The 24,937-nt window shown below is 46.3% G+C and overlaps 2 protein-coding genes across 5 annotated transcripts in view; one reads left to right on the forward strand and one right to left on the reverse strand.

The window, feature by feature from the left end:
• HDGFL3 (HDGF like 3) overlaps window positions 1-17,235 on the forward strand; it is a 92,234-nt gene extending 74,999 nt beyond the window's left edge. For both annotated transcript variants that reach the window (XM_054531765.2, XM_054531766.1), the window contains exon 6: window positions 16,589-17,235. In XM_054531765.2, the coding sequence (XP_054387740.1) occupies window positions 16,589-16,621 (33 nt within the window). In that variant the 3' untranslated portion in view covers window positions 16,622-17,235. The remainder of the gene's footprint in view (window positions 1-16,588) is intronic.
• Window positions 1-24,622, reverse strand: part of TM6SF1 (transmembrane 6 superfamily member 1) — a 30,322-nt gene extending 5,700 nt beyond the window's left edge. Inside the window, 9 exon segments of one of the 3 annotated variants that reach the window (NM_001132021.1) lie at window positions 4,838-4,957; window positions 5,466-5,558; window positions 7,538-7,642; window positions 9,446-9,567; window positions 10,311-10,393; window positions 12,643-12,746; window positions 16,388-16,485; window positions 19,432-19,535; window positions 24,460-24,578. In NM_001132021.1, coding sequence (NP_001125493.1) covers window positions 4,838-4,957; window positions 5,466-5,558; window positions 7,538-7,642; window positions 9,446-9,567; window positions 10,311-10,393; window positions 12,643-12,746; window positions 16,388-16,485; window positions 19,432-19,535; window positions 24,460-24,551 — 921 coding nt within the window. In that variant the 5' untranslated portion in view covers window positions 24,552-24,578. 3 annotated transcript variants of the gene reach the window in all.
• Window positions 24,623-24,937: the final 315 nt, after the last annotated feature.

Here is a 24,937-nt window from a genome sequence, read left to right on the forward strand (position 1 = left end):
ATTATATACAATACACATAATTTAATTAGCTTGTCTTCAGGTTAATCTTCTGAACAACATAAGGCATTATCTCCAAACTCTTACTGGGAATCTTCTACCAGTAATAATAGCAACAAAGAGTTAATATAGCCGTTATGTGCCAGACACTGTTTTAAGCCCTTTACGTATATTACCTCATCCAGCCCTCACAGCAATTCCATGAGAAAGCTACTGTTATTATCCTCACTTTACAGAAGAGGAAACTGAGGATCAGAGAGGTAAAGTAGCCAAGGTCATTGTGCTCATCAGCAACAGGCTAGAATCTGAACCAGTTCACCTCCAGAGCTTATGTTCCTAACTATGTGAACTCTACTGGCTTTGACTTTTTTTCATTTTCATTGATATTTTAGCAGAGAAAATGCTTCAATTGATAGGAAATGCTAATAAGTGGATCTAAGCAGCCTATAATGCCTTTCAGATTACACTTGCAGCTTTAATCCTATGGTTAGCATTTTATATGAAAAGATACCTGGGTTATGAGTAAGTCCTTAGTGGAACTCTTTGGTCTAAAATGTGTCCTGGTTGCATTTTATTCAATCTTCTTTTACTCTTTCCTTGATCTTTTGATTTCTGAAGGCAGCAGATTTGGCAGACTCCTACATGGTCTGAAATCAAGGCCCCAATAACTACTCACTCTTTCTTTTTTTTTCTTTTTTTTTGAGACAGTCTTTCTCTGTCACCCAGACTGCAGTGCAGTGGCGTGATCTTGGCACACTGCAGCCTCTGCCTCCCGGGTTCAAGCGATTCTCCTGCCTCAGCCTCCCAAGTAGCTGGGATTATAGACGCCCACCACCACACCCAGCTAATTTTTTGTATTTTTAGTAGAGACGGGGTTTCGTCATGTTGGCCAGGCTGGTCTCAAACTCCTGACCTCGGGTGATCCACCTGCCTGGTCCTCCCAAAGTGCTGGGGTTACAGGTGTGAGCCACTGCGCCTGGCCACTACTCAATATTTCTTCCATTGGCCTGTACTGATCTAGAACTTTTCAAAGGTGTTTTTTTTTTCCCCCTTACTAAGTTGCATAGATTCTTGAGAGTTTACTAGATGTTTCAATAAAAGTAAGTTTTAGTAAAGTTAGTGGGATCATGAATGCATAAGGCTTCTAAATAAGAATGGCAATTTTAGCAAGCAAAGATGCTGATTAAAGTTACAGAAAAATGCCTTTTTTTTTTTTTTTTTTTTTTTTTTGTGGTGGTGGTGGGGGAGACAGGGTCTCTCTCTGTCGCCTGGGCTGGAGAGTGCAGTGACGCAGTCTCGGCTCACTGCAACCTCTGCCTCCTGGTTCAAGCGATCCTCCCACCTCAGCCTTCCTAGTAGCTGGGACTGCAGGCATATGCCATCATGCCAGCCTAATTTTTGTATTTTTTGTAGAGATAGGGTTTTACCATGTTGCCCAGGCTGGTTTCAAACTCCTGACTTCAAGCAATCCACCCACCTCGGGCTCCCAAAGTGCTGGGATTACAGGTGTGAGCCACCATGCCTTGCTGGAGAGTGCTTTCTGTGATGAATGTGTCAGATACTCCCATAAGATGAGACTCCATTTCATAAGCAAGTATTTGCTAAGTACAAAACAACATAATTCAGTATTCAGGTCATATGTATTGTTTTGTTGCGGCATGGCTTCTAACTTTTCCTTAGCCTACACACTATAAGTAGGTAGATATTAAAGCTCAGCCAAGAGCTGTGGGAATCAGACCCATAATTCTTTACTCAGTCTGTCTTCACCTGCTGGGCTGGGAGAAACATCCTTCTGACATTTACAGGATCTGGTCCTTAGCCTTAGGCTCTGGATCTGGGCATTCACCATCAAGAGAGGGGCTTCAGGCTGCCTTATCAAACTGGGCAGTGATGGATAAGCCCCAGGATGCCTGACGTCTGACATGAATGAGGTAATGCCCCTGCGGCTGCCGGCTGCTCTGTAGTCCACACTGCCCTTCTCAGAACCACTTGGCTGGAGTAATAAGTGCCCATCTGCAAGCTTAGCTTCACCAACAGATTAGGGTTTGTCTTATTGCTGCAGGCTTACCACACCCATTTTCCTCTAAGCTATGACCTTCCTAAGCTTCCTAACTGTTGACCCTGGCCATGTGACTAGGCTTTTGCTGGTCACATGGTTTTCCTGCTGTTTCCATTTGTCTCCTGAGACTTGACCAGGTCCAACATCTGGTCTCTTAAACCAGCCTGCTGGCTGATGACACTTAGCATTCCTGCATCAGGGACTGGTACCAGGCTGACCAGGCACATGGCAGGCGGAGGAGGCCTGATTGTGCAGGCAAAGCACACAGGTAATAGGTGTCAAACTGAACAGCTGTCAAACTGAACAGTCTAATCCTCTAAAGAAAGGGCTGGCAAGAGTGAAGTGGGTATGCGGCCATCTGTCCTGAAGGATACAGGAGAATAAGGCAGGGGAACCAGGCCAAAAAAAAGCCAAGGCTTATTACTCTGCCCTCAGACCTGCTGCATATGCTCCCTGGGTTATTCCCTGGACAGGCTCAGCCTAATAAAGCCCCACTTGGCCCTCAGAGTCCAACTCAGAATGTCACTGCTTTCCACCCACAAGGTTCTCCAATACCTCGTACTACATACAGTCTTTTGTGCTGTAGGACTCTGTGCCATAGTTCATTGTTTGCATGAGGTGGATGAGAGAACACAATGGAGAAGAATATGAGCTTTGGAGTCAAGACAGGATTTCATAACCCTATTCTGCCATTTAATAACTGTAATCTTAGGCAAATAATTCCAGGTGGACTGAGCCTCAGTTTCCTCATCTTTAAATTGGGATTTTTTTTCCAAAGCTGTTACAGAAGATAATACTATGTGTCCATTGTGCTGTTTATTCTGAGGCAGGCAGGAAGACCACAGTCACCAGCCTCCCCTCAGTTGACCTGGTGCCAGGCCTGGACCTTGAAAATATCCCACGTGATCTTTGCATAAACAAGAATTAAAATTTTATTGTGTTAAGCTACTCTGAGTATTTGTTACAGCAGCAGAGCACATAGCCTATCCTTAGACAAATAGGTAAGTAAAACGTTTAACGTGGTTTGCCTGGCACGAAGTAAGGTAATGAGAGCTCAGACTAGTGTAGGGGCAGCGGAGCTGGAAAAAAAAATGGGTTGGAGAATCACTGGAGTAAAACTAACTGGACCTGGTTGGGTGTGGTGGCTCACACCTGTAATCCTACCACTTTGGGAGGCTGAGGCAGGAGGATTACTTGAAGCAGGCATTTGAGAATAACCGGGCAACAAAGTAAGATCCCATCTCTTTTAAAAATTTAAAAATTAGCTGTGTGCGGTGGTGTATGTCTGTAGTCCCAGCTACTCTGGAGACAGAGGCTGGAGGATTGCTTGAGCCTAGGAGTCTGAGGCTGCGGTGAGCTGACTGTGCCATCACACTCCAGCCTGGGAGATGGAGCAAGACTGTCTCTTTAAAATAAAAAAAAAGGACTTAGTGGTGGTCTAGATGTAGAGGATGAGGAGTGTAAATAATTACTCCAAGTTTCTGGCTTGAGTTGCTGGATGCAATTGGACTATTTACACAGATAATGAAAAAATGGAAGAGAGGTTGTGGGGAGGATCAGATCCTATTTTATATATTAAATCTGAGGTGCTAGTGAGGCATGCAAGTAAAAAGACTTGAGTTTGGAATGAAATACAGGAGTCTGGGAACAGTGTGGGCTGAAGGTAGAAAACTGGAAGTCATCAGCTTATAGTTGGTATTGAAAGATACAAAGATAAAAACCTAAAATACAGAAATAAACCCCAAGGACTGAGGAATCGGGTATTTAGAGGTCTGCAAAGGAAAAACAACCAGCAAAGAGCAATAAATGTTAGTTCTCTTCCTTCTTAAGCCCCTCAAGGAAAGGACAGGAACCATTACTTCTGGATGCTACATCAACTTTTTTGATACTACTATGCTAATTTTATAATTAAGAATTACCTCAAACTGAAAGGATTTAATGCATTGACCCCTTAAATAACTATATTTTTCAACCGTGTGAATTCTAGTATGTCTTGCGATCGTGGTTATTATACCATGCATATAATTGACTGTACAAGCCTACAGTTTCTGGATGAACCTCATTCTTATAACTGTTTGAAAAGAACAAGATGAAGCTAATGTTTTTAAACGATAAGTTCATTTGTTTTATTTCTAGTAAGAAAAAAATGAAATTCATTTTCTTCCTTGTTCAGAAGATTGATTTGTTTTGCTAATTATCTTGTAAAAATGTGCTTTATGTTATGTGTGAAGTTCTCCATAGATAATTTCATTTTCAGTTAAATGCAGTAAGCATTCACTGAACACCTACTCTAGGCCAAATATTTGGCAAGGTGCCAGTGGAAAAGGAATGAAATGACAGGCCCAGAACATTTTTTAAACCAGTTTCCCTGGTTCTGTATAGCATAGCGTAGTGGAATTCTGAAGTCTTAAATTTGGACGGACATTTTGAAGGTGACAGCTCTCAATCCTTTCTTAGTAGCCATGGTATTCAGAGATTGTGAAACAGTCCAATAAAACAACAATGCCACATGCTGGGTGTGTAACCTTGGGCAAATCATTTAACTTCACTGGACCTCAGTTTCCTCATCTGTGTAACTGGATGGCACATCTACCATATAGTTATTGTGAGATTGAAATAAAATGTACTTGCAGAAATGTCTTCTGAAGAACTGCAAAACAAAAGGTGACATGTCTAATAGCTATCTCCTAGTCTAAAACACTGAGCAAAGAAGTTTTTTGTATATTCAACAATTGACACGTAGACCACAAGTAAACCTTCTCAACAGAATATTCTTAGTACCTGAGCCAGACCTCCAGCATGTATCAATGTGATGTCAGGCATCCAGGAACATCCAGGAACCACTAAGCCATACAGTGCAGTCACAAAGTAAGGAACAGAATAGAACATATACACCAGCATCTGTATTGAACAGAGAAATAACATCATCAGCAAATTGGCAGTTAACTTGGCCTGACTAAAAAGTACAAAAAAATAAACATTTTCATCTTTGAAAATATTAATTCCTATTTCCTATATGGGACACTTTTTTTTTTTTTTTACTTTTATTTTTATTTTTATTTTTTAGGTGGAGTCTCACTCTGTCACTCAGGCTGGAGTGCAGTGGCGCGATCTCGGCTCACTGCAACCTCCACCTCCCGGGTTCAAGCAATTCTCCTGCCTCAGCCTCCTGAGTAGCTGGGATTACAGGCACGTGCCACCATGCCCGGCTAGTTTTTTGTATTTTTTCAGTAGAGATGGGGTTTCACCATGCTGGCCAGGCTGGTTTCAAACTCCTAACCTCGTGATCAACCTGCCTCAGCCTCCCAAAGTGCTGGGATTACAGGCGTTAGCTACCGCACCCAGCTGGGACCCATTTTTTAAAAGAAAATTAATTTTAGAAAAATCTTAGGCTTCATAACTACTTGACCTGAATTTTAGGATAAGCAGCAGGATCCTTTAGATAGGGCTCTTGAAACTGCGTATATAATCGGCAGAGCTCAGATGGGCAATCCAAAGCAATCTAAGGACAAAAATAAACTCATTATAAAAATACAATCACATCTGGTTCTTAGGTTTGCTGATAAGGCTAAATGTGCCAGGTTTAGTCACAAGCTGCTTTGCTATTTAACAAAACATATGCATTGTAGAGGCTCATCAATGATGGAAATATTTTGCAGATTTGTTCTAAGGAGATTAAGCCAAGGTTCATTATGGTGCAGGAAATGGAAACTAATGCCCTATTCTGGGGTACCTATCAGATATTCAGAGTTTAAGTATCTAGGTTTGGCTAGCCAAAGCACAGCTTGCTTTAAATTATGAGTTTCACTTTTCTTGGAAATAACTAGCCCACTATTCCCTACAGGAAGAAAAGTATATTTCTACACCAAATTCATCTTACTATGCATTGCAAGATTTGAAAATAGCACCCTCCTGTATCCAGTGCATCATAGAGTATATGGCCTTTGGAGGCAGTAAAAGACGATGATTTGAAAGCAGGGTCCTCTTGCCGGAAAGTCTCTTTGGCACCTTACTAGGTCCCCTCTGAGTCACCTTCCTCCCCTCAGGCACCATTCCTCATGTCTTTGGCCATAAATGTTGTCCCACCTAGATGGCATATATGAACACAGGCCAATGGCAGAGTTGGTAAAAATGGCCCCAATCCAAAAGCCCTACGCACCTTGCATGCACCCCCACACATGCACACATTTTTCTCATGTGCACAGGGAAGGGGATATGGCCATGCAAGAATACAGGTGGGGCCCACTATTTTTTGTTGTTTGAACTTTAAGAATTACAACAAACTAACCAAAGAACAGTTTCAGTGGCCCTGTGGTCTAAGCAAAGCTATGGCCTTGCCTTCTTTACTTCTCTTCCCCATGCCTCTCCTCCTGTTGGCCAACTCTCCTCCAGAAAGTTTCTGACATTTCACAGATAAAGATAACTCTTAAAACAGCTTCTCACCCTGAACCCAGCCTGCTGCACAGGCCCCCAGTAGCCCAAGACCCTGAAATGATAAAAGTCACCCACATGGGCTTACACTTGCCACTCTACTGTCCAACTGTTACGTGCGCCAACAGGCTTAGAATAGAAATTGTCACTGAAGCTGAATATAATTAACAATATAATTCTAAACTTCCCAAATTCATTTCTACTAAGAAGAAATCATCAAACTGGGGAATTGTGAAGGATCACTGATCAATAAAAATCCTAACAGTAATCATTTACTATGTATAAGAGCCTCTACCAAGTGTTTGATGTACATTATTTAATCTCCAAAACAATACTGTTAAGGTAGGTAGTGTTATTTTACAAAGAGGAAATCAGAGTCAAAGAGGTTAAGTAGTTTTTCCAAGGCCACACAGCTAGTAAGTGGCCAGGATTCTAACTCCAAAGCCTGTGAGTCTTTTTCCTAACTTCTGCAGTAAAATATTAATAAAGAGAAAATAGAAAACATGAAATGCACACGTGCCCTTAATGTATTTCAGTCACATCAATACAAAGACTCCAGGCCTGAGATGAATTTACTCAACACTACTCTTATCAGTGAGACATTCCCATAACCCTACATACACGTGAATTGTTGAACTGGTACGCCTTCCTTAACCCCATTGCCCCTACTCCTGAGAACACAGGGATGCTCTGTGCCACAGTTGTGTTGCAGTCCTAGGGTGCCATCCTTACCAAAGATATTTACATTTAAATCAGAAACATCAAAAGAATAAAAAAGAGAGACTCTGATGGCTGATTTTTTAGATGCCCTAAAACGGGGAGGAAGATTCTTCTGAGTAGAGCTTGATCTAAGGATGGGACGAGGTGACAGCAGGAGGCTGGGGTCGGGAGCAGCAGGAAGCAGGTCCAGGGCTCCAGGCTTTGATGGGAGGAATGGTTTGTTAGTTTGCTAAGAAGTATGGAAAAACAAAAACATATTTCTAAGTTTTTTTCCATTTGGAAATATGAATAGTATCACAATGTTACATTATTATGATCTGTTATGCTTACCAAGCCTCTGAACAGGCAAAATCCAGTTGCCAGGAGGAGACACACGACCAACATTAAATCAAATGGTCTTCTCAGCAGGTCTTTCGCTTGGGCTTCTTGAATAACCTAAAATAGAGTTTGTACCTAAAGAGCAGGCCCAAAGTGCCAAAGAAGAATCTGAAATTTGAAACATTAAATGTCATGATGATGGATAAGAGAATTTTGAAGATTCACAATTTATATCATAAATCACTGGCCATGGAACTTTAGGAAAATCATTTCCTTCCTCAAGTCTCAATTTCCTTATCTGTGAAATGAAGAATTTGGGCTAAATGATCTCTTGAAGGGCCCTTGTAGCTCTATGAGTCCACTTTTTTTCTCGAAATGACATTTTAATGATAAGAAATTTTAAAGGTAAACCGTAAACCTGCCACACCACTATTAGCCGTTGATATACTTTTCCAGTAATACATGTAAATAGATATAGTTACATACACACACACACAACATACATATATACACACACATATATCTACATTTTTCACAAAATTAGGAACAATTTTTTATATAAAATTTTTCCTGTATATAAACAATTCTGTATTTGTTCTTTTTGCCCTCAGCATCTGCCTATATTATAAACACTTTCCTACATGTTTAAAAATTTTCTAAAACTGAATACCATATGGAAACACCACACTTTAGCCATTCTCCCACTGTTGGATATTTAGGCATTTTTCACTGTTATATTTAATGTAATGATGAACAACTTTGTAAATCTTTGGTGGTATCTGCGTGATGATTTCCTGAGGATAGGGCTCTAGGAGCAGAATTATTGGGTTCCAGAATTATTAAGGTTGATAACATTGCCAAATTGCTTTGCAGAGCAATTCTGAATTTATGTTTCTGTCAGCACTGTATGACAATGCCTGCTTAGCCCTGGCTGTCACTGTGTTTTCACATTAAAAATAATGATAAGCAATTCTGCATGCCTCATGGCATACCTACTCTGTTGACACACTGACATGGAACCTTTAAAAGCAGTGGAGCTGGAACTAAGGGTGGACTGACTATTTGCTTTTTCTTTTTAACAGCCACCTCTTTCCTCAGAGGGATATAAGAGAGTACCAGCTGTCAGTGTGCCAGCCTGAGTTTACATAGCAGGTGTCTAAATGTTTACAAATGAAGTATTTGTCAATTAAAATGTATTTTAATGAATTATATTGAAAATCTTTTGTAAAATGAATAGTCATATTCTGATTATCTCTAGTAATTCGTATTTTCATATATCAGTTTTGCTTAAAAGATCTTGCTAAATGATCTAATACCTAGAAAAGTAAAAGAAACAGAGAGAAACTAGCTTAGAAATGAAGGCCTTAACAGAGTATCTGTCAGGCCAGTGTTGTTTCACCTTGACTGCCTTGGCTGTGAATGGAAGGGAGGTGTCTCAGATGTCCTGTAGCCAGTCTCCATGGGCCTGGATCTCTGGAGTCAAGATTGTATGGCTGTGTAGACTACCTTGAGGAACAGTATCCCTCCAGTGTCCTCTTGGGGTAATAAATGCATAGGTGTCACAGAGGAACCCAGGTGCTCAAAGTCCAGGCCATTAACAATCCTAGATAAACCACACACTATGGACTTCACTTGACACACTAATGCAGAATCTGATGGTTAGAGCCAGTGTGACCACTGGCACAGGAAGCTCCCCCAAGTATGGCCTTGCCAACAGAAGCAGATGTATTCAGACAGAAACAGACCTTCTTGCCTACATTAACTAATATGTAAGCTAATGCTGCATAATCAAAACAGTCACACTGTTTGGATGCCCCAAATGCTCCAGTCCACAGAGGCACAGTTCAATTCAGTGGCCAGTGGATGCGAAAGAACCCTATGAGTTTGAGAACAGGGTACATCAAAACTGAATAAAATCACCTTTGAGGGGTAATTATAATTTTCTGATGGCTGATTATAGATTCTGAAACCAGCCCAGACAGGAAGACAAGTATATGGTATGCTTAAGAAAAAAGCAGGGCAAATTCGTGTTCCATACTTCCCTATTTAAAAGAGAGAAAGAGAAAGAAGTTACCAAAAGCATATCTAACACAAGTAATATTTAGGATACCTCCCCATTTCAGGTCATCTAAAATTTTGCTATGGGCCAGACAATATTTTTAATGAGGCCAAATTAAAAAGGTCAATTTAAAATACTAGATGTGTATTAACAGGCATGTCCTACCTACAGTAATCTGCTTGAGCCCAGGAGATCAAGGCTGCAGTGAGCTATGGCTGTACCACTGCAACCCAGCCTGGGCAACAGAGTGAGATCCTGTCTCAAAAAATACATCTAGATAGATATCTATATATGTTTGTATATATCTATCTCCCTATATATATATATATATATATATATATATGTATATCCTGATTTCCTGCATACATTAATAATGTAATTTCCAAGTACATTTTTGGAGTTCTCATAGTGTGTCAGGAGTTAACATATTTACACACTAAATATAGCCATAAACACCATACTCACTCCCTCAAGATCCTTCTAAAAAAACAGGAATCCCTGATGACTTGACTGCCAAATTGTTCAATGCACACGTCTGAAAATTGCTCAAAGCACTTCTTAAAAGGTATTTTTTTTAAAGGTGAGAAAAAGGAATTATTCTGCAAAACAGGTTTTTAGTAAGCTTGGAATCACTTGGTTCTATTATAACTAAAAGAGCTTCTCTATTTAAAAACAAGCCCCATTGTTTTAGAAAAGGAAAGTGAACTTTAAGATAAAGTTTCTTACCTACAATGTTTCCTGGCACAAAAACAACAACACTCATAATAATAGATCCAACCCAATATAGGCCAATGGTTCTATAAGTTTCCCTGTAACAACAACAACAAAAAAATCTTGACTTGGTATGTTTGTCTTAGAATACTAAGCAAAAAATGATCCTCAATATTATTTTGTATTCAAACTAGTAAAGTACATGAATCAAAGCATATTGAATCGAGAGGAATAAATCAAACACAAGGAGCCCTGGTTATGTAACTTCATTGCCATGTGATATACTATAGAACCTTCTTCGTGTCCTTTTAAATAGGAAATTATGCCTGCTATGTCTTCTGTTAAACTACAACATGATCATCCCTGCCACAGGACTCCTGCATTTCCCTATTGTGTGTGAAACTCAACAGCATGAAAGGAAAAAGAAAGCTGAAAGAAGAAATGAAATTGGATCCATGTTTTTAATCATTATGAGTTATACTTACAATGATAATGTTAAATGGACTTTTCCTGGGGTCACAGAATTTTGGCCAAAGCCCCAAAGGTGAAGACAAGTGACATGTACCCCATGTTGCAAAGGAGCTGCTAGACATATACTCCTAATCTTCAATGCTGACAAAAAGTTCCTTCAGGCCGAGCATGATGGCTCATGCCTGTAATCCCAGCACTTTGAGAAGCTGAGGCGGGCGGATCACTTGAGGTCAGGAGTTTGAAACCAGCCTGGCCAACATGGTGAAACGCCATCTCTACTAAAAGCACAAAAAAAAAAAAAAAAAGAAAAGAAAATTAGCTGGGCATGGTGGCATGCGCCTGTAATTCCAGCTACTCGGGAGGCTGAGGCAGGAGAAATGGTTGAACCTGGGAGGCGGAGGTTGCAGCGAGCCAAGATCGCACCATTGCACTCCAGCCTGGGCAACAGAGCGAGACTCCATCTCAAAATTTTAAAAAAAAAAAAGTTCCTTCAATTGATAACCCCAATAACCCAAACTCCACACTATGTAACAGGCTATGAGAAATTCAAAAGGAAATTCTCTGAAGGGAAACAAGGAGAATACTGTGTGCGTCCTGCCTCACCCCAGCCCTCAAGCCAAATGTAACCAGACCCCAGGAGGCCCATTCACAATGACTGGTATTGTAAACAGGAGGACAGATAAGAATGAGCTGGAGCCGGGCATGGTGGTTCACGTGTGTAATCCCAGCACTTTGGGAGGCTGAGGCAGGCAGATCACCAGAGGTCAGGAGTTTGAGACCAGCCTGGCCAACATGGTGAAAAAAAAGTTTAGATTTGTGTACTAAAAATACAAAATTTGCAGGTATAGTGGCACATGCCTATAGTCCCAGCTGAGGCATGAGAATCACTTGAACCTGGGAGGCGGAGATTGCAGTGAGCTGTGATTGTGCCATTGCACTCCAGCCTGTCTCAAAAAAAAAAAAAAAAAAAAAATTAGCTGGAGCTGACCTTGAGTACATGTTGGGAGTGAGGGAGATAGTTGGTTAAACTACATTTCAACCTTGTATGGGGCAAGAATGCATGACTTTCTGTAACCCAGAAGCAAGTGGAGGCCTGAGAAGACGGCTGGACTTGAAACATTTTGAAAAGATCCCTCCCCAAAGGGTGTACCTTCTGGGTTACAGGGGCCCCAGCAGAAAAAAAGCTGTGGGTGTGCCACCATGGACAGAAATTCAGCCCGAGAGCACGTCGTTCACTTCAGGAATTAGTGCAATGCAGAAGCTCCTGTGGTTGGGGTCTCTAAAGAACTCACATGTGTGCCTCCCAAGACCAAGCTAGCATATCATGATGGGGATACCAATACCCAAAAACCAGCACCTTTCACATAAGACTCTGCCCCTGTTCCTTTAATCCCTTGTACATACACATCCACAGCCAAGGGCCCAGCCGCAGAGTGAGACAGGAGGAGTGAACGGACAGGACATGCAGCCAAGCCTTAGTGCGAGCCAAGCCGCAGAGCTGTGCCTGATCTGGGGAAGGACAGAAGCTTTGAACCGAAATCAGATTGCTGTTTGGAAATTTTGAAGTTTTGGAATGAAGTTTAAGATGTGCTTGGTTTTAATTGCTGAAAATAAAAATTATTCTTGTAAGACAACATAATCAGAAAGCTTAAAGGGTCTGCCCGAGCTGTCACCATGCTAGGGAGCAATTCAGAGGGACATATTCAAAAGGCAGTGGTACAAGGAGGATAAAGCCACGTCTGACGTGCACCCATGGAACTTATATTCATGTCCAGTATACCTGCTTGTGTATTTGCCTCTATGCATAACATTTCCTTACATACCCGCTTATCGGTTGCTAAGGTGGCAAAGGCACACACCAGGTGAACTGACTTACTCCCATGCTATGGCTGCCACCATCACCAGGTACATCAGATAATGAGCGGAGCCATCCCAGTAGCAGATCATGTGCCCATATGCAGTGTTCAGATACGGTTCACCCTAAAGAAAGCATTAAAAAGAAGTCCACTTTAAATAAGACCTGTAAATGCAGAACATCAGACCTGTATTGCAAGTAAAATAAAACAGCAGAACTAACTTGTGTTCATCTGCTAAGATGCAACTATTTCTTCAAAATTGTTAGGAACGTGAAAATACAACTTTACGCTGGAGCTGCCAAAACCAGGGTCTGGCCACAGAGGATGGAATTAGAGAATGCCTGGCCAGTTGGCCCATGATGCGTCAACATAGGTTTGTACTGTGATGCCAAGGCAGATGGCATGATAGGCAATCCTGGCTGTATGGCAAACTCACAGAGACCAAGCCACATCTTTGACAAAAGGTGCTTGGCAGTGACCAGAGAGGTGGCCAGGGATGACCCTGCTTTCCAGAGCCAGTGGCTGGCCTTAATAATTCATGCTGATCCCGTGGCTTGCTGGGCTGGTCATGGCACAGCACTCATTCCCCACATACCGACACATAGGCAGGCAGGCACCGAACTCGGAGCTTCACACCCAACCCCTCCTTCTACCTTCCCAACAACCCAGTGGGATGGACAGGATTGAGTCCATTTTACAGATAAGGAAACAGATGCTCTGAGAGATTACAAGACTTTCCTAAGGTCACGTAGCTAGTATACCTAGCAGAGACCAAGAAGAGCCATACTTCTCCTGGGCAAATGTTAATGTTATGAACACAAGATTATATGACGAACTACATTTCCCTTTTCTAGGTGGTTACATTTCCAGGTGGCTTCTGGAAAGTCTGTCAATTTTCCATGCATTTTTACTGTTGTTTTGGCCCCACCTTGTTTTCCTTTCCTCTTTCTCCCACGCTCATGCTGTCCTGGCTTGTTTCACACTGTAAGATGCCTTAAGTCCTTTCTACAACAAGGAAGAGTGCAGATCAACCAGTCCATCAATCAGCCAAGCAAGCAGGGCTTTCTCTTAAGTTTCATACTCCCCTGGGGCAAGGACTGCTCTGTCATCTCTCCCACAGATCAAATCAAATTAAAATCAGAGGAGCAGGAAACAGAATCAAGGTTCTGCTTCTACACCCATGCCAGGCCCATGTCCCTTCTCTCGGACTTGCTCTGACTGAAGAATATATCCGATTTATGGTTTCAGACTTCCATTGCTAATACACCTGGCTCTCTGAGCCAGTGCTAGCCTCTCCTGGTAGCTTGATGAGCATCTTTAACTGCATGTTGCACAGGCCACAGGTCCTTTCAACTCGCCTGAACTCTTAATTCATCAGCTTCTCCCCTCAACCAGCCTTCCATCTTGCCTCCCTCTCTCTTGCTGTCTCTGTACGTGTGTGTGTGTGTGTGTGTGTGTGTGTGTGTGTGTGTGTGTATAGAGACAGGGTCTCGCTCTGTCACCTGGTCTAGAGTGCAGTGGTGATCATTGCTCACTGCAATCTCAACTCCTGGCGTCAAGCGATCCTCCCACCTTTGTCTCCCAAAGCACTGAGATTACAGGCATGAGCCACCAGGCCAGCCATGGCCTCTCTATATTAATGGTGAAACCATTCAGCTTACCAAGGTCAAAACCACGTGGTCATTTTTTCATTCTTCATTCTTCTGTGCAGTCTTTCAGCAAATCTATCAACTTTATTGCTACAGTGTCACCCCGGCAATTCTCCCTCTTCTTCACAGCATTAGGTCTAGCCCTCAGTGTCCCTCACTGGACCACAGCTACGTTCCCAAATGGTCTCCCTACCTCTGTCCCCTCCTTCCAGCCCATGACACTCCTTCTGCCAGATAAAGATTCTCAAGGCCTGGCTCTTGGCATGTTGCTCCTGTACTCTAAAACTCCCCAAAACTTGTCACAGCCTGCTGGACCAAGCCCCATCTCCTCTCTATCACAGCTGGGTCCCCAGAGCCTGGCCCTGCAGACCTTGCCACCACAGTTAACACCCCAGTCCCCCTTCTGGTACCCCATCTGCCCCAATGCTTATCACCCTTGCCAACTCAGCCTCCAGCCCTCTCGTCAGCCGCCTCCTTCCTAAAACCTCCCTCCTCTGGGCTTCATGGCCCCCACTCTCCAGGTTTTCCTTCTGCCTCTTGGCCTGCCCCCCATGGTCCACTTCAGGGGCTTCTCTTCTTCTGGCCATGGTCTCTAAAGTCCCAAGCTCAGCCCTTTTCTCTCTCCACCTTCTCATAGGCAAGCCCCTCTCCTCTCAGACCTTCAGGTACCAACCGCACTCAGATGGCCCATGACTCTCTCTGCCAGGACTGCTCCTCAGAGCTCAAGACCTGCAAAGCCCTGCCAGCATCTGAAACTCCACCTCCCCGTAGAAACTCAGCCTCATCCTTGCAGATTGGTGCCCCGGGGGGAGGCACATACTCTTTCTCCTCTCCAAGTCTTTGCCCAAGCTGTCCCTTCTCTCCAGAATTCCTCTCACCTCCCTGGTCCATCTGGAAATGTCCATCTTCCACTGCCATGACCATTTTTAAAATGCTACAGCAGTGTCACCAACTCAACAAGCCTTCCCCGACTGCACCCAGACTTAATTCGTCCTCTGAGTACTTCTGTGCCTGGAGTGAGTCTCTGTCACCGTGCCTGGGACAATTCCATCTCCCCACCCTATCAGGCAGGGAGCTCCTGGGGGGCAGGGAGCAGGTCTTCTGACCACAGAGTCCCCTCCAACAAATGTCTGCAGAAATAAATTCCTCCTCTCATCCCTCTCTGGTGTAAAAACAGCAGCATTCTTCCAAATTCCAAAGCAGGAATCAGGACATTGTCTTAGGCCTCATCTTTCCCATCATTCCCAATTTGTCCCCAAGTCTTACTCATTCCAGCCACTCCGATTCTCTAAAGTTCATCCCTCTCTCTACTTCCCATGCGCTGCCTCTGCCCAGCCACGTTTATGCCCCTGCTGGTCCCAAGGAAGCCTCCTGACTGGTGCCCCAGCTCATGGCACAGACCCTTCCCTGCAAGCCCACCCTTCCCAGAGCTGCCTGTATTCTTCACTGACTTAAAATCTTCCCTCACAGACAGGATAAAACCCAAACTCCCACAGCGTACATACAAAGCTCCCCATTATCTGAACATGGATGAAGAATCTGCTTTGAGCCCTGTTCCTCATTTCCTGTGTCACCTTGAATAAGTCACTTAACCTCTCTGGGGCTGAGTTCAGCCCACCATAAAATAAGAAAATAGGACTAGCTCTCTCGAGTACCAGGCAGCTATCTAAAGCTATGATTTGGGCAGCGTGGTAGGGAGTGCCAGCCATCACAATCAAATGACTTCATCAAGTGCCTGTGTGTTTGGTACTTTACAAATTTAAGACTGACTTGGGGTTTCTGAGATAGTCATGTATTAACAGACACATAAATACTAAATCCATTTAAGGTACCTTATTTATATTAAATACAAATAAAGGGGAAAAGCAGGTGATGTGTGGGGTCATGAGTGAGAGAGGCCGTGAGAGCTGAATGTTGGAGAGAATTGCCTCCTGTGATCTAACTGTACTTTCTGCTCCACTTTCCATGTGAATAAGCGACCTAAGGCTATTACAGGAAATGAAAGCCTGCGTATTGTACCTGTTCACACTAAATGAGAGGACTTCTGTCTCTGAGTAATGTGATCTGGGTTGTGGCCTTTTGGTTGAAACCTCATAATCACTAAGTGATCCCATACCTCTCTCAAGTAGTGTGTCATGAACCCATCAATGATTCCATCTTGCTCCAGTCCTATGATGAGGTTCACCACGCTGGTAAATCCAAAAACTGCATACACTAGAGCAAAGAAAGCAGCAGTTTAAAAAGCAATAGCTCAGGAGACAATTACTACAAGCTTGGCATCAGCTAATAATAATGGAATGTTTTTCATGTTTTCCAGAAGATGCTGTGGACAATTATCGAGATAGACTAACAGAATACCCCTTCTACACACCCAGCTGGACCTCCACCTGTGTTCGCAGCTCTCCCCATCCCTGCCTAAGTACTCTCATCAAGGGAACACTCATCACGGGAGTGGAGAATGATGGTCACTGCTGGCTCAATCACAGAAGATTCTAGCAGGCCAACTCCACCCATCCTCCACTCCCCTACAAGTGGCTGCCCAGAGCCAAACCCACATCCCACCTGGGCAGTGGGAGCAAAGCCAGTAACTGAGTGGCCAAGGAAGCATAGAAGTGACCACTAAGTTTAAGACAGTGACTCAGGCTGGGCACGGTGGCTCAAGCCTGTAATCCCAGCACTTTGGGAGGCTGAAGCAGGCAGATCACCTGAGGTCAGGAGTTCAAGACCAGCCTGGCCAACATATTGAAACCCCGTCTCTACTAAAAATACAAAAATTATCTGGGTGTGGTGGTGCACGCCTGTAATCCCAGCTACTCCGGAGGCCGAGACAAGAGAATTGCTTGAACCCGGGAGGCGGAGGTTGCAGTGAGCCGAGATCGCGCCACTGCACTCCAGCCTGGGCGACAGAACAAGACTCTGTCTCAAAAAAAAAAAAAAGACAATGACTTGACGAAGTGATTCATCTCAATGATTCCCAAGCAGGCCACCTCACAGCGTGTCCAGTGTGGTTACCCTATTCCACATGGCGTATCCTAGAGACAGACAGGTGGCTGATGTGCAAGTGACAATGGCTTTCAGAAAAAAGACTAGTGATGTTAAAAATGAATACAAGAGGGTATAATTGAATATGACAGAAGGAAAGCTGTACCTGTCAGAGAATCTTACCAGAGTTGTGAGCATCTCCTAAATGGGCTCAAAACTACTAGCAACAAATAACTAAGAAATAATACTTTTTAAACAGCAGGTGATCAAATTTAGTGCATGTTAGTTTGTCAAAGCTGCATTTTCAAGTTGTAACACATTGATGCCTTAGACTATGGGATGGGCATGGACAGTAGAAAAATCTGATGGTGAATATAAGAAAAGCTGTGAAAAAAGAAATGGAGAGGAGTGTGGGGATGGTTAATTCACAGAGAAGGGAAGCCGGCCTTGCCTGGAGTCAGCAGCCAGGAGTCCAGCATTCACATTCTCCCCAGAAGGAACAAAAGGCCACATGTGCTCTGTTTTGCAGATGTGCCTTCCCCACGCCTCCATGGGGGCCTTTGGCCCAGTTCTCACTGGCAGTGTCACTTCCTGATACTCATTTTTCAGAAGCCTCCCAGGTGATTAGCCATCATATGTCTCCAAGAAAGGAGGTGTTTGGCACATAATCTGCCAATGATTGCTGATGCCAACACAAGTGTCAGACACTGTGTTAGCAATGACAAGGACATGGTCTCTGCCTTCTAGTACATGAGGAGTCTGGCCTTGAGTCTCACCCTGAGGCTGCAGTTTGCTCAAAGTTGTAACAGACCAGGACAGAGGGCTGAGGGTATAGGAGAGAGGGTGCCCAGCCTCGAAGAGTCAGGAGAGACACCAGTACAGTTAATATAGGCTCCATGGAGTGGGGAAGAACAGGAGGGACAGATAGCAGCAGGAAACTCATCTGGAAAGGTGCGCAAGAGCCAGAGCACAGCCAGTGGAGAGAGCCAGGAAAAGGGATGTGGGCCTTGAAATCAGACGGACCCAGCTCATCTACTGACTGGCTGTAAAACCTTAGGCAAATTACATCATTTCTATAAGCTTCAGAGTTTCTTATATGTGGATTGGGAGAAACCAGTTACTCACAATTCTTCTTTCCCACCCCACCTTTCCCAAGGCCCACTGTAGGCAGAGAATGCTCCCTATGCTGTTGCTGATGGACTTGGACCTATGCCTCATCTCAGCCAGTGGAATATGGGTGGGAGTAAGATGGGGCAGCTCCAAGCTAAGGCCTTAAGAGCCACCACTTTCTTCCTACTAGCCCCATTGTGCCTCTGTATCTGCCATGAGAAGGGCATGCCTGGGAGCTGCTGGTCCAAGAATAAGGAGTCAGAGAACAGCCCTGAAATCAACCCACAGCCTGATGCAGAGTGGCCCCAACCCACAGACCTGTAAGCAAGAAAAATAAATGTTTGTTGCTGTAGGACTTAGGGTGCATTTGATATGCAGCATTACTGAAGCAGAAACTACAGAACAAAATGCCCAGCAAGGTACCTGGCACAGGAAGTGCTCAAAGGCCAGTAGCAGCTTGGCTGGGGCAGCACGCATGATGGAAGGGCATGGGCTTTAGGGGTCAACAGCCACGCGACCTTTGCCACATTTCTTAGCATCTCCAGGCCAGCTGCTTCACTTTCAAGTGGAGGGATGGTGAGGATTAGTTGAAAGCCTGCTGCTAAAGTGCTCAGGGTCATACAAGGTGTACTATAGGTGCTTGTCTCTATGGCAGGTTCCATTATTTTCCTCTTCATGCATATGTGCAGACCCAGACACCACACAGTTAAGTTCTGCACTAAGTGGGGGGGACTGCAAGTAGCAGGCTGAAGACAGGAAGCCCGGGAAGGAGCTGGCATGAGAGTTGAGGTCACAGGTCAGAGGTCAAAGCATGCTGGGGTTGGCATGGTGCCCTGCCCGGCCTGGCAGTAACTCTCCACTGGGGTGCCACCTGGGAGAGGGTGGAGTCCACAGCCTGAGAGGCAATAGCCAGAGGTGAGGGCCAGATTGTCCTGAAACACCCCTACACTTGCAGCCACTGTTACCAAAGGGCTCAGAGTATTCACAACCAAGGAGGAATATGTGACTGAGGCCGAAAGTATTGTGTTATTAATCAGATACAAAAGATTTCCCTTTGTGGAGACGTACCATAGAACAGCGGGTCCCGGGGTGGTTTTCTTTTGACGAGGACACGAGCCAGCAGTGCTACCAGGAACAGGATGAGGGCAGCAACCCCTACAATAGTCCAGGAACTGCAACGACCAGAACAGGGAGGTGGTCACTATCAAAATAAACACATTGGTGCCTGGAATTTCCTGACTATTGAATGCATTCGCTCCTAGTGCTGCATAATTCATCCGTAATTCTGCCTCTGCCTGCAGCTCCCAGCACTGTAGAGTTAGTGAAGTTTATCTGCAGCTCTTTGGCCCATCTGTGCTGCAGCCCATGACTTTCAGGGACCGAAGCCATCAGGTCCTCCTCATTCTCCTCTTATCCTGTCTCATGTGCACAGATGACATGTCTGGAGCTCCCTCTGCCTCACCCCACCCTGCTGCACCTATGGCCGCTGCCCCACTGCCTCCACCTACATGTTCCTCTAACCCCTGCTCCCTAGCAGCTGACAGGCCTCACCACTGACTCTGCCACCTCCCTCAGGGCCAGTCAGAAACCCTCAGACTGAGCTCCAAGGAATATATAGGCATTACAACTAAACATGCCTTCCAGGGGACAAGAAAGACCTTATGTTATGTGTATAATCAAATGGGCCAGAGTATGAGGCCAGGAAATCCATGGAGAAGGAGTCTGGACTAGACCTGAGGCCAGAATGAAGATAGCCCAACACCCAGAACCAGGGCCAACAGACCAGCATCCAACCCCAAACCACAGAAACCAAGGTGAAGCTTAGTTGAGCACATCCCCTGGACGTTCTACAGGAAAGGGAGTGGCACCAAGGACAGCAGGGGCCAAAGCCACTACTCAGTGGGGCAGCGATAGGGCACGAGGCTTGGTAGAGTTATCAATCAGGAAACTGGGATCCTGGTACCCATTCTGTTGCTAACTGTGTCACCGTAGGAAAGTCACATCATTGCATCTATCTGTTTATTAATTAATTCAAAAACATAGCAAGGAATAAAATGTATTCTGCACCCCTACGTGGTAGCCATTGTTGCAGGCCCTAGGAGACTGGATAAATAAGAGAAGTCCCTGCCTACATGGAGGAACCTATCTCAATGGACTCTGAGCTCTACCCGCTAGGAGTTCTCCTGCAGTCCAATAGCAATACTCTCCCTCTCACACCTCCAGCACTGACAGGGCTTCCAATTCTAGACAAAATACTACCTGGCCCACTCCAATGGCCTGCTACACCAGGACCTCTTCAGCTTGGAGCAGCTACAAGCACCACTCCTCAGCTGAGACCCCTCCACACCACCACAGCCCAACATCGGGACCTTTGGATAACTATCACCATCCCCTAGGAGAGAGAAAGATAAGAATAGAAGGAGGGAGAGAAGGGGGGAACAAATAGATGATGAGTGGATGGATAGATGGATGGATGATGGGTGAATGGATGGATGGATGATGGATGAAAGGATGGATAGATGATGGATGAATGGATAGATGATGGATGAATGGATGAATGGATGATGGGTGAATGGGTGGATGATGGGTGAATAGATGGATGGATGATGGATGAATTGTTGGATGATGGAGGATGATGGATGGATGAATGGATAGATGATGATGAGTGGATGGATGGATTATGGGTGAATGTATGGAGGATGGATGGATAAATGATAGATGGATCAGTTCTATGATAAGAATGAGGCCGGGCGCAGTGGCTCACACTTGTAATCCCAGCACTTTGGGAGGTTGAGGCAGGTGGATCACCTGAGGTCAGGAGTTGGAGACCAGCCTGGCCAACATGGTGAAACCCCATCTCTACTAAAAATACAAAAAATTAGCCAGGCGAGGTGGCGGATGCCTGTAATCCCCGCTACTTGGGAGGATGAGGCAGTAGAATTGCTTGAACCTAGGGGTTGGAGGCTGCAGTGAGCCGAGATTGCACCACTACACTCCAGCTTGGATGACAGAGCAAGAGTCCGTCTCAAAAAATAATAACAATAAATTAATTAAATTAAAAAAAAAGAATGAGGGTGGCTGTTTCAATGTCCAGATGAGAAACTGAAAAATAGGAGGTTTCTGGTGATTGCACTTCAGTGGTTGCTCCAGGCTCCTCCTGTGGGGATGAGCTGAAGAAGGAGGAAGCCAATGTGGGTCAAGAGTATGATGCTGGGCTGAAGAATCCCGTGAGGGAAGAGGTGGGTGTGCTGGGTCAGCTGACAGGCATTTTAATGGTGAACAGCCTGAGGCAGGCAGGTGGTGGTCAGGTGACAACTCCAGTCTTCACTCCTACCAAGGGCCTGCACTCACTGCCAGCAGGATCGCGTGGCTGGTGCTCTTCTGGAGCAGGACAGAGCAGTGTAAACTGGTTCACAGCGTCCTCTCATGCTCTTAGCTCCAGGAGAGGAGGGAAAAATGAAGGGAAACTAGGGCAGCAGATTGTCTCTGACTCTTGGCACTGTCCCCAGAGACCCTCCTACAACAGCCAAGTGCAGGACCTGCTCACCACAGGAAGAAAGAGGTCCTGCAGGGACTTGGGGAAAGGCAAGGGCTGTGACTAACCCCAGGATGAGAAAGTTGCTAGTCTTGGGGGGTGGGAAGGGCTGCTGATGCCCTTCTATGAACAGACACCTACTGAGAGGGGACATGCATGGATGAGTGTGAGCAGTGTGTCTCTCTCAGTGAGAGAGGGAGAGAGAACATGCTAAATCCTTTCCTGACCTCTCAATCTAATTTTCTTTTTCTGGTTTTCAGAGTTGCATAAAAGGTTTGGTGGGAAGGAAACTTGATTCAACAAAGTCAAACATACCTGAGTGCCTACGATGCACACGGTGCTGGCCTGGGCAGGACAGTACAGAGGGGTGAGCTATAGCCGGCACAGGTAAGTTCTTACCACAGGAAAGTAACTCTCGGGAGAAAGGTGCAAACAAGGGACTGAGGGAGCTCAAAGGAGAGAGAGGGAAGGTCTGCAGAAGGTAGAAGTGGCCATAAAGTCCAGGTGCGGCTTCAACAGTCTGCGATAGGAGGAAGGCAGCATCCCCGTCAGGGAGAAGCAGGAGTCCAGGCTAGAGGAGGAGGAGTGGCCAAGGGGCAAAGGCAGGCTGGTATGGCAGGAGCACTAGTGCGTGGGCTGGGACTGGGGGCCGAGGCCAAGAAACACGCAGCGGGGCTGAGCGGCGGGACTTGCACAGGAGCCTTTGCCACAGTCCAGGTCAGAAAGGGACAGTGCCAGGGAGAACTGAAAGGAGGGAACAGACACTAGAGCCCCAGGACTTGTGGGAAAGCAGACAGTAGGAGGAAGGGAGTGGAGAAAGAAGAGAGGAACCAAAGACCACTGGGGTTTTAACCTGCAAGAGGACAGGAAGAATGGCTGACACTAATTATTCAAAACGCTGTAGTGCTTGCCAATGTGCTCCATCATGCACAGCAATACATAATTCAGTCTGTATTCAGTAAATGCCATCACCGTCTTCCCAGTGGCTGAGGCCAAAACTTAGGGCTCATCCTCAAATCGTCTGCTGCCATGCAACCCTCTTCAGTAAGCCCCATCTGTTCACCTTCCAAAATACCTACTACGCCCATCCAATTCCTTCCCCTGCACTGCTCCATTTCCCTGCCCGACAGGCTCCATTCCCAGATCTTCCCATAGCTCAAGTGTTACCTCCTCCTAGAAGCCTTCCCTGGCCACCAGCCCCCTCCCCAGTCACCCTATTTTATTATCTTCATAGCATGTCACTATCGATGTATTAATGTTTGTTGATGTCTATCTCATTACCTGCCTCCACAGCCTCTTCTGGCTTGTTCATAGCTATGTCACCAACACTTGGAACAATGCCAAACACAAAGTAGGCACTCAATATATCTTCACTGAACTGCCCATAATGCCATTTTGTGGAGCACAGGGTCCCCCATGCACTATATTGACAGGCATGTAATATTCGGTGGCCCAGAGCAGCTGCCTCCAGAGACTGGGCCAGGCCAAGGGCAGACACTGCTGGTGCCTGGTGAGCACTCAGTGTGGGTGCTGCCTGGATCAGGCGGCCTGGCAGCTGGAGAGGAGGAAGTTACCACCCTGTGTACAGACACTCCACGGCCTGACCAGCTGAAGGGGGTTTGCAGCCTACAGACTGATGCAATTTCCTTAGCACCAACAGCTGAGAGACATAGCAGGTTACTTCCTCCTCCCTCCAGACAGCAACCAACATCAGCAGGAACAGAGGCTGGTGCCTGTCCCAACACCCGGCGACCCTCAGGCCTTCAGCTGCCCGCTGCAGGTTAGTCAGTGATCCCTGCAGTGGAGTGGGAGGCAGGGCTTCGAACCCAAGCCCTGTCCCCCTCCATCAGCCCCACCCATTTCCTTCACATTGAAGTGTTCTGCCTGTGCTGCCTGTCCCCATCCTACCCCAGCGCAGGCACTGGGAAGCACTTCTCCATTCACAACGCCCCTTCACAAACAGGTCTCCGTGGAACCTTACAATAGGACGCACACAAAGTCCACTTGACCGGAAAACCGAGGCCAGACCACACCGTCAGTGCCAAAGCCAGGCCTAGAACCCACGTCTCTGCCTGTTGGTTCCGGGCTATTTCTGCTAGTCATTCACAACAGTTTCTAAAATTAATAAGAAATGATAAGTATGCGAAAGTCCATACATGGAAACGTTCCCGTGAGATGCAAAAAGAACAAGGCACAAACGAGCTGACACGGCCAGGTTCGTAGTGTCCGTGTTTGTTCCGCTCCCCACCGGCCCCTGAGCCCCTCCAGGGCAGGGGCATGGCCGTATTGACCCCTGTGACCCCGGGCACTTGGCGCGGTGCAGGCACCAACATCCCGAAATGCGCCAGCCTGGGCAACTCAGGGCCCGGCTCCAAGACCCGGCCCGTGCGACCCCTGGGGCGCCCCCCTAGTCTGGCCAGGCGCGGGGAGCCCCTGCGGCCGCGAACCTCTGTCCCGCGGCGGACGGTCCCAGCCCCCTCGGAAAAGTTGCGAGGCTCCCGTCACGCCGAGCCAACTCCCGCCGTCCCTCGGCGCGACCCCCGCCGCGCCGGTTCACTCACTCATGCTGGGCCGCCAGGTGGTTGAAGACATAGGTGACCGGGATGGCCGAGAGGGATAGCACGAAGACCCCGGTGGCCGCAGAGGCACTCATCGCAGCCGCCGCACCGCTCGCCCTTCACCGCATCCCGCTGGGCGCCCCGCCCCAGCTTCCGGCGGCGCCCGCGCCCCCTTGGCGCTTGCCCTTCGAGACGCCCCAGCCGCGCCCCCCGCGTGGCGCCCTCAGCGGCGTCCCCTCAGCAGTGTCTCCTCCGCGCGCCCTCCCAGCCCGCAGCCGTCCCCCGCGCCTGGCCCCGTCGCCCAAGTGCGCAGGGCCGCGGTGCAGTCCCGGGAGGCGTCCTTGCAGTGCTCCTGCCAGGGGCGCCACGGCTCAGCAGCGAGTGCCCGGCGGCGCCGAGGGGCGGCGACACCCCCGCGCGGGGACAGGTGCCCCTGGCGGCGCGCGCTCCGAGGGAGGGCCCGGGGCACGGCCGGGAACCG

This window comes from Pongo abelii, chromosome 16, assembly GCF_028885655.2.
Source record: "Pongo abelii isolate AG06213 chromosome 16, NHGRI_mPonAbe1-v2.0_pri, whole genome shotgun sequence".
NCBI lineage: Eukaryota > Metazoa > Chordata > Mammalia > Primates > Hominidae > Pongo > Pongo abelii.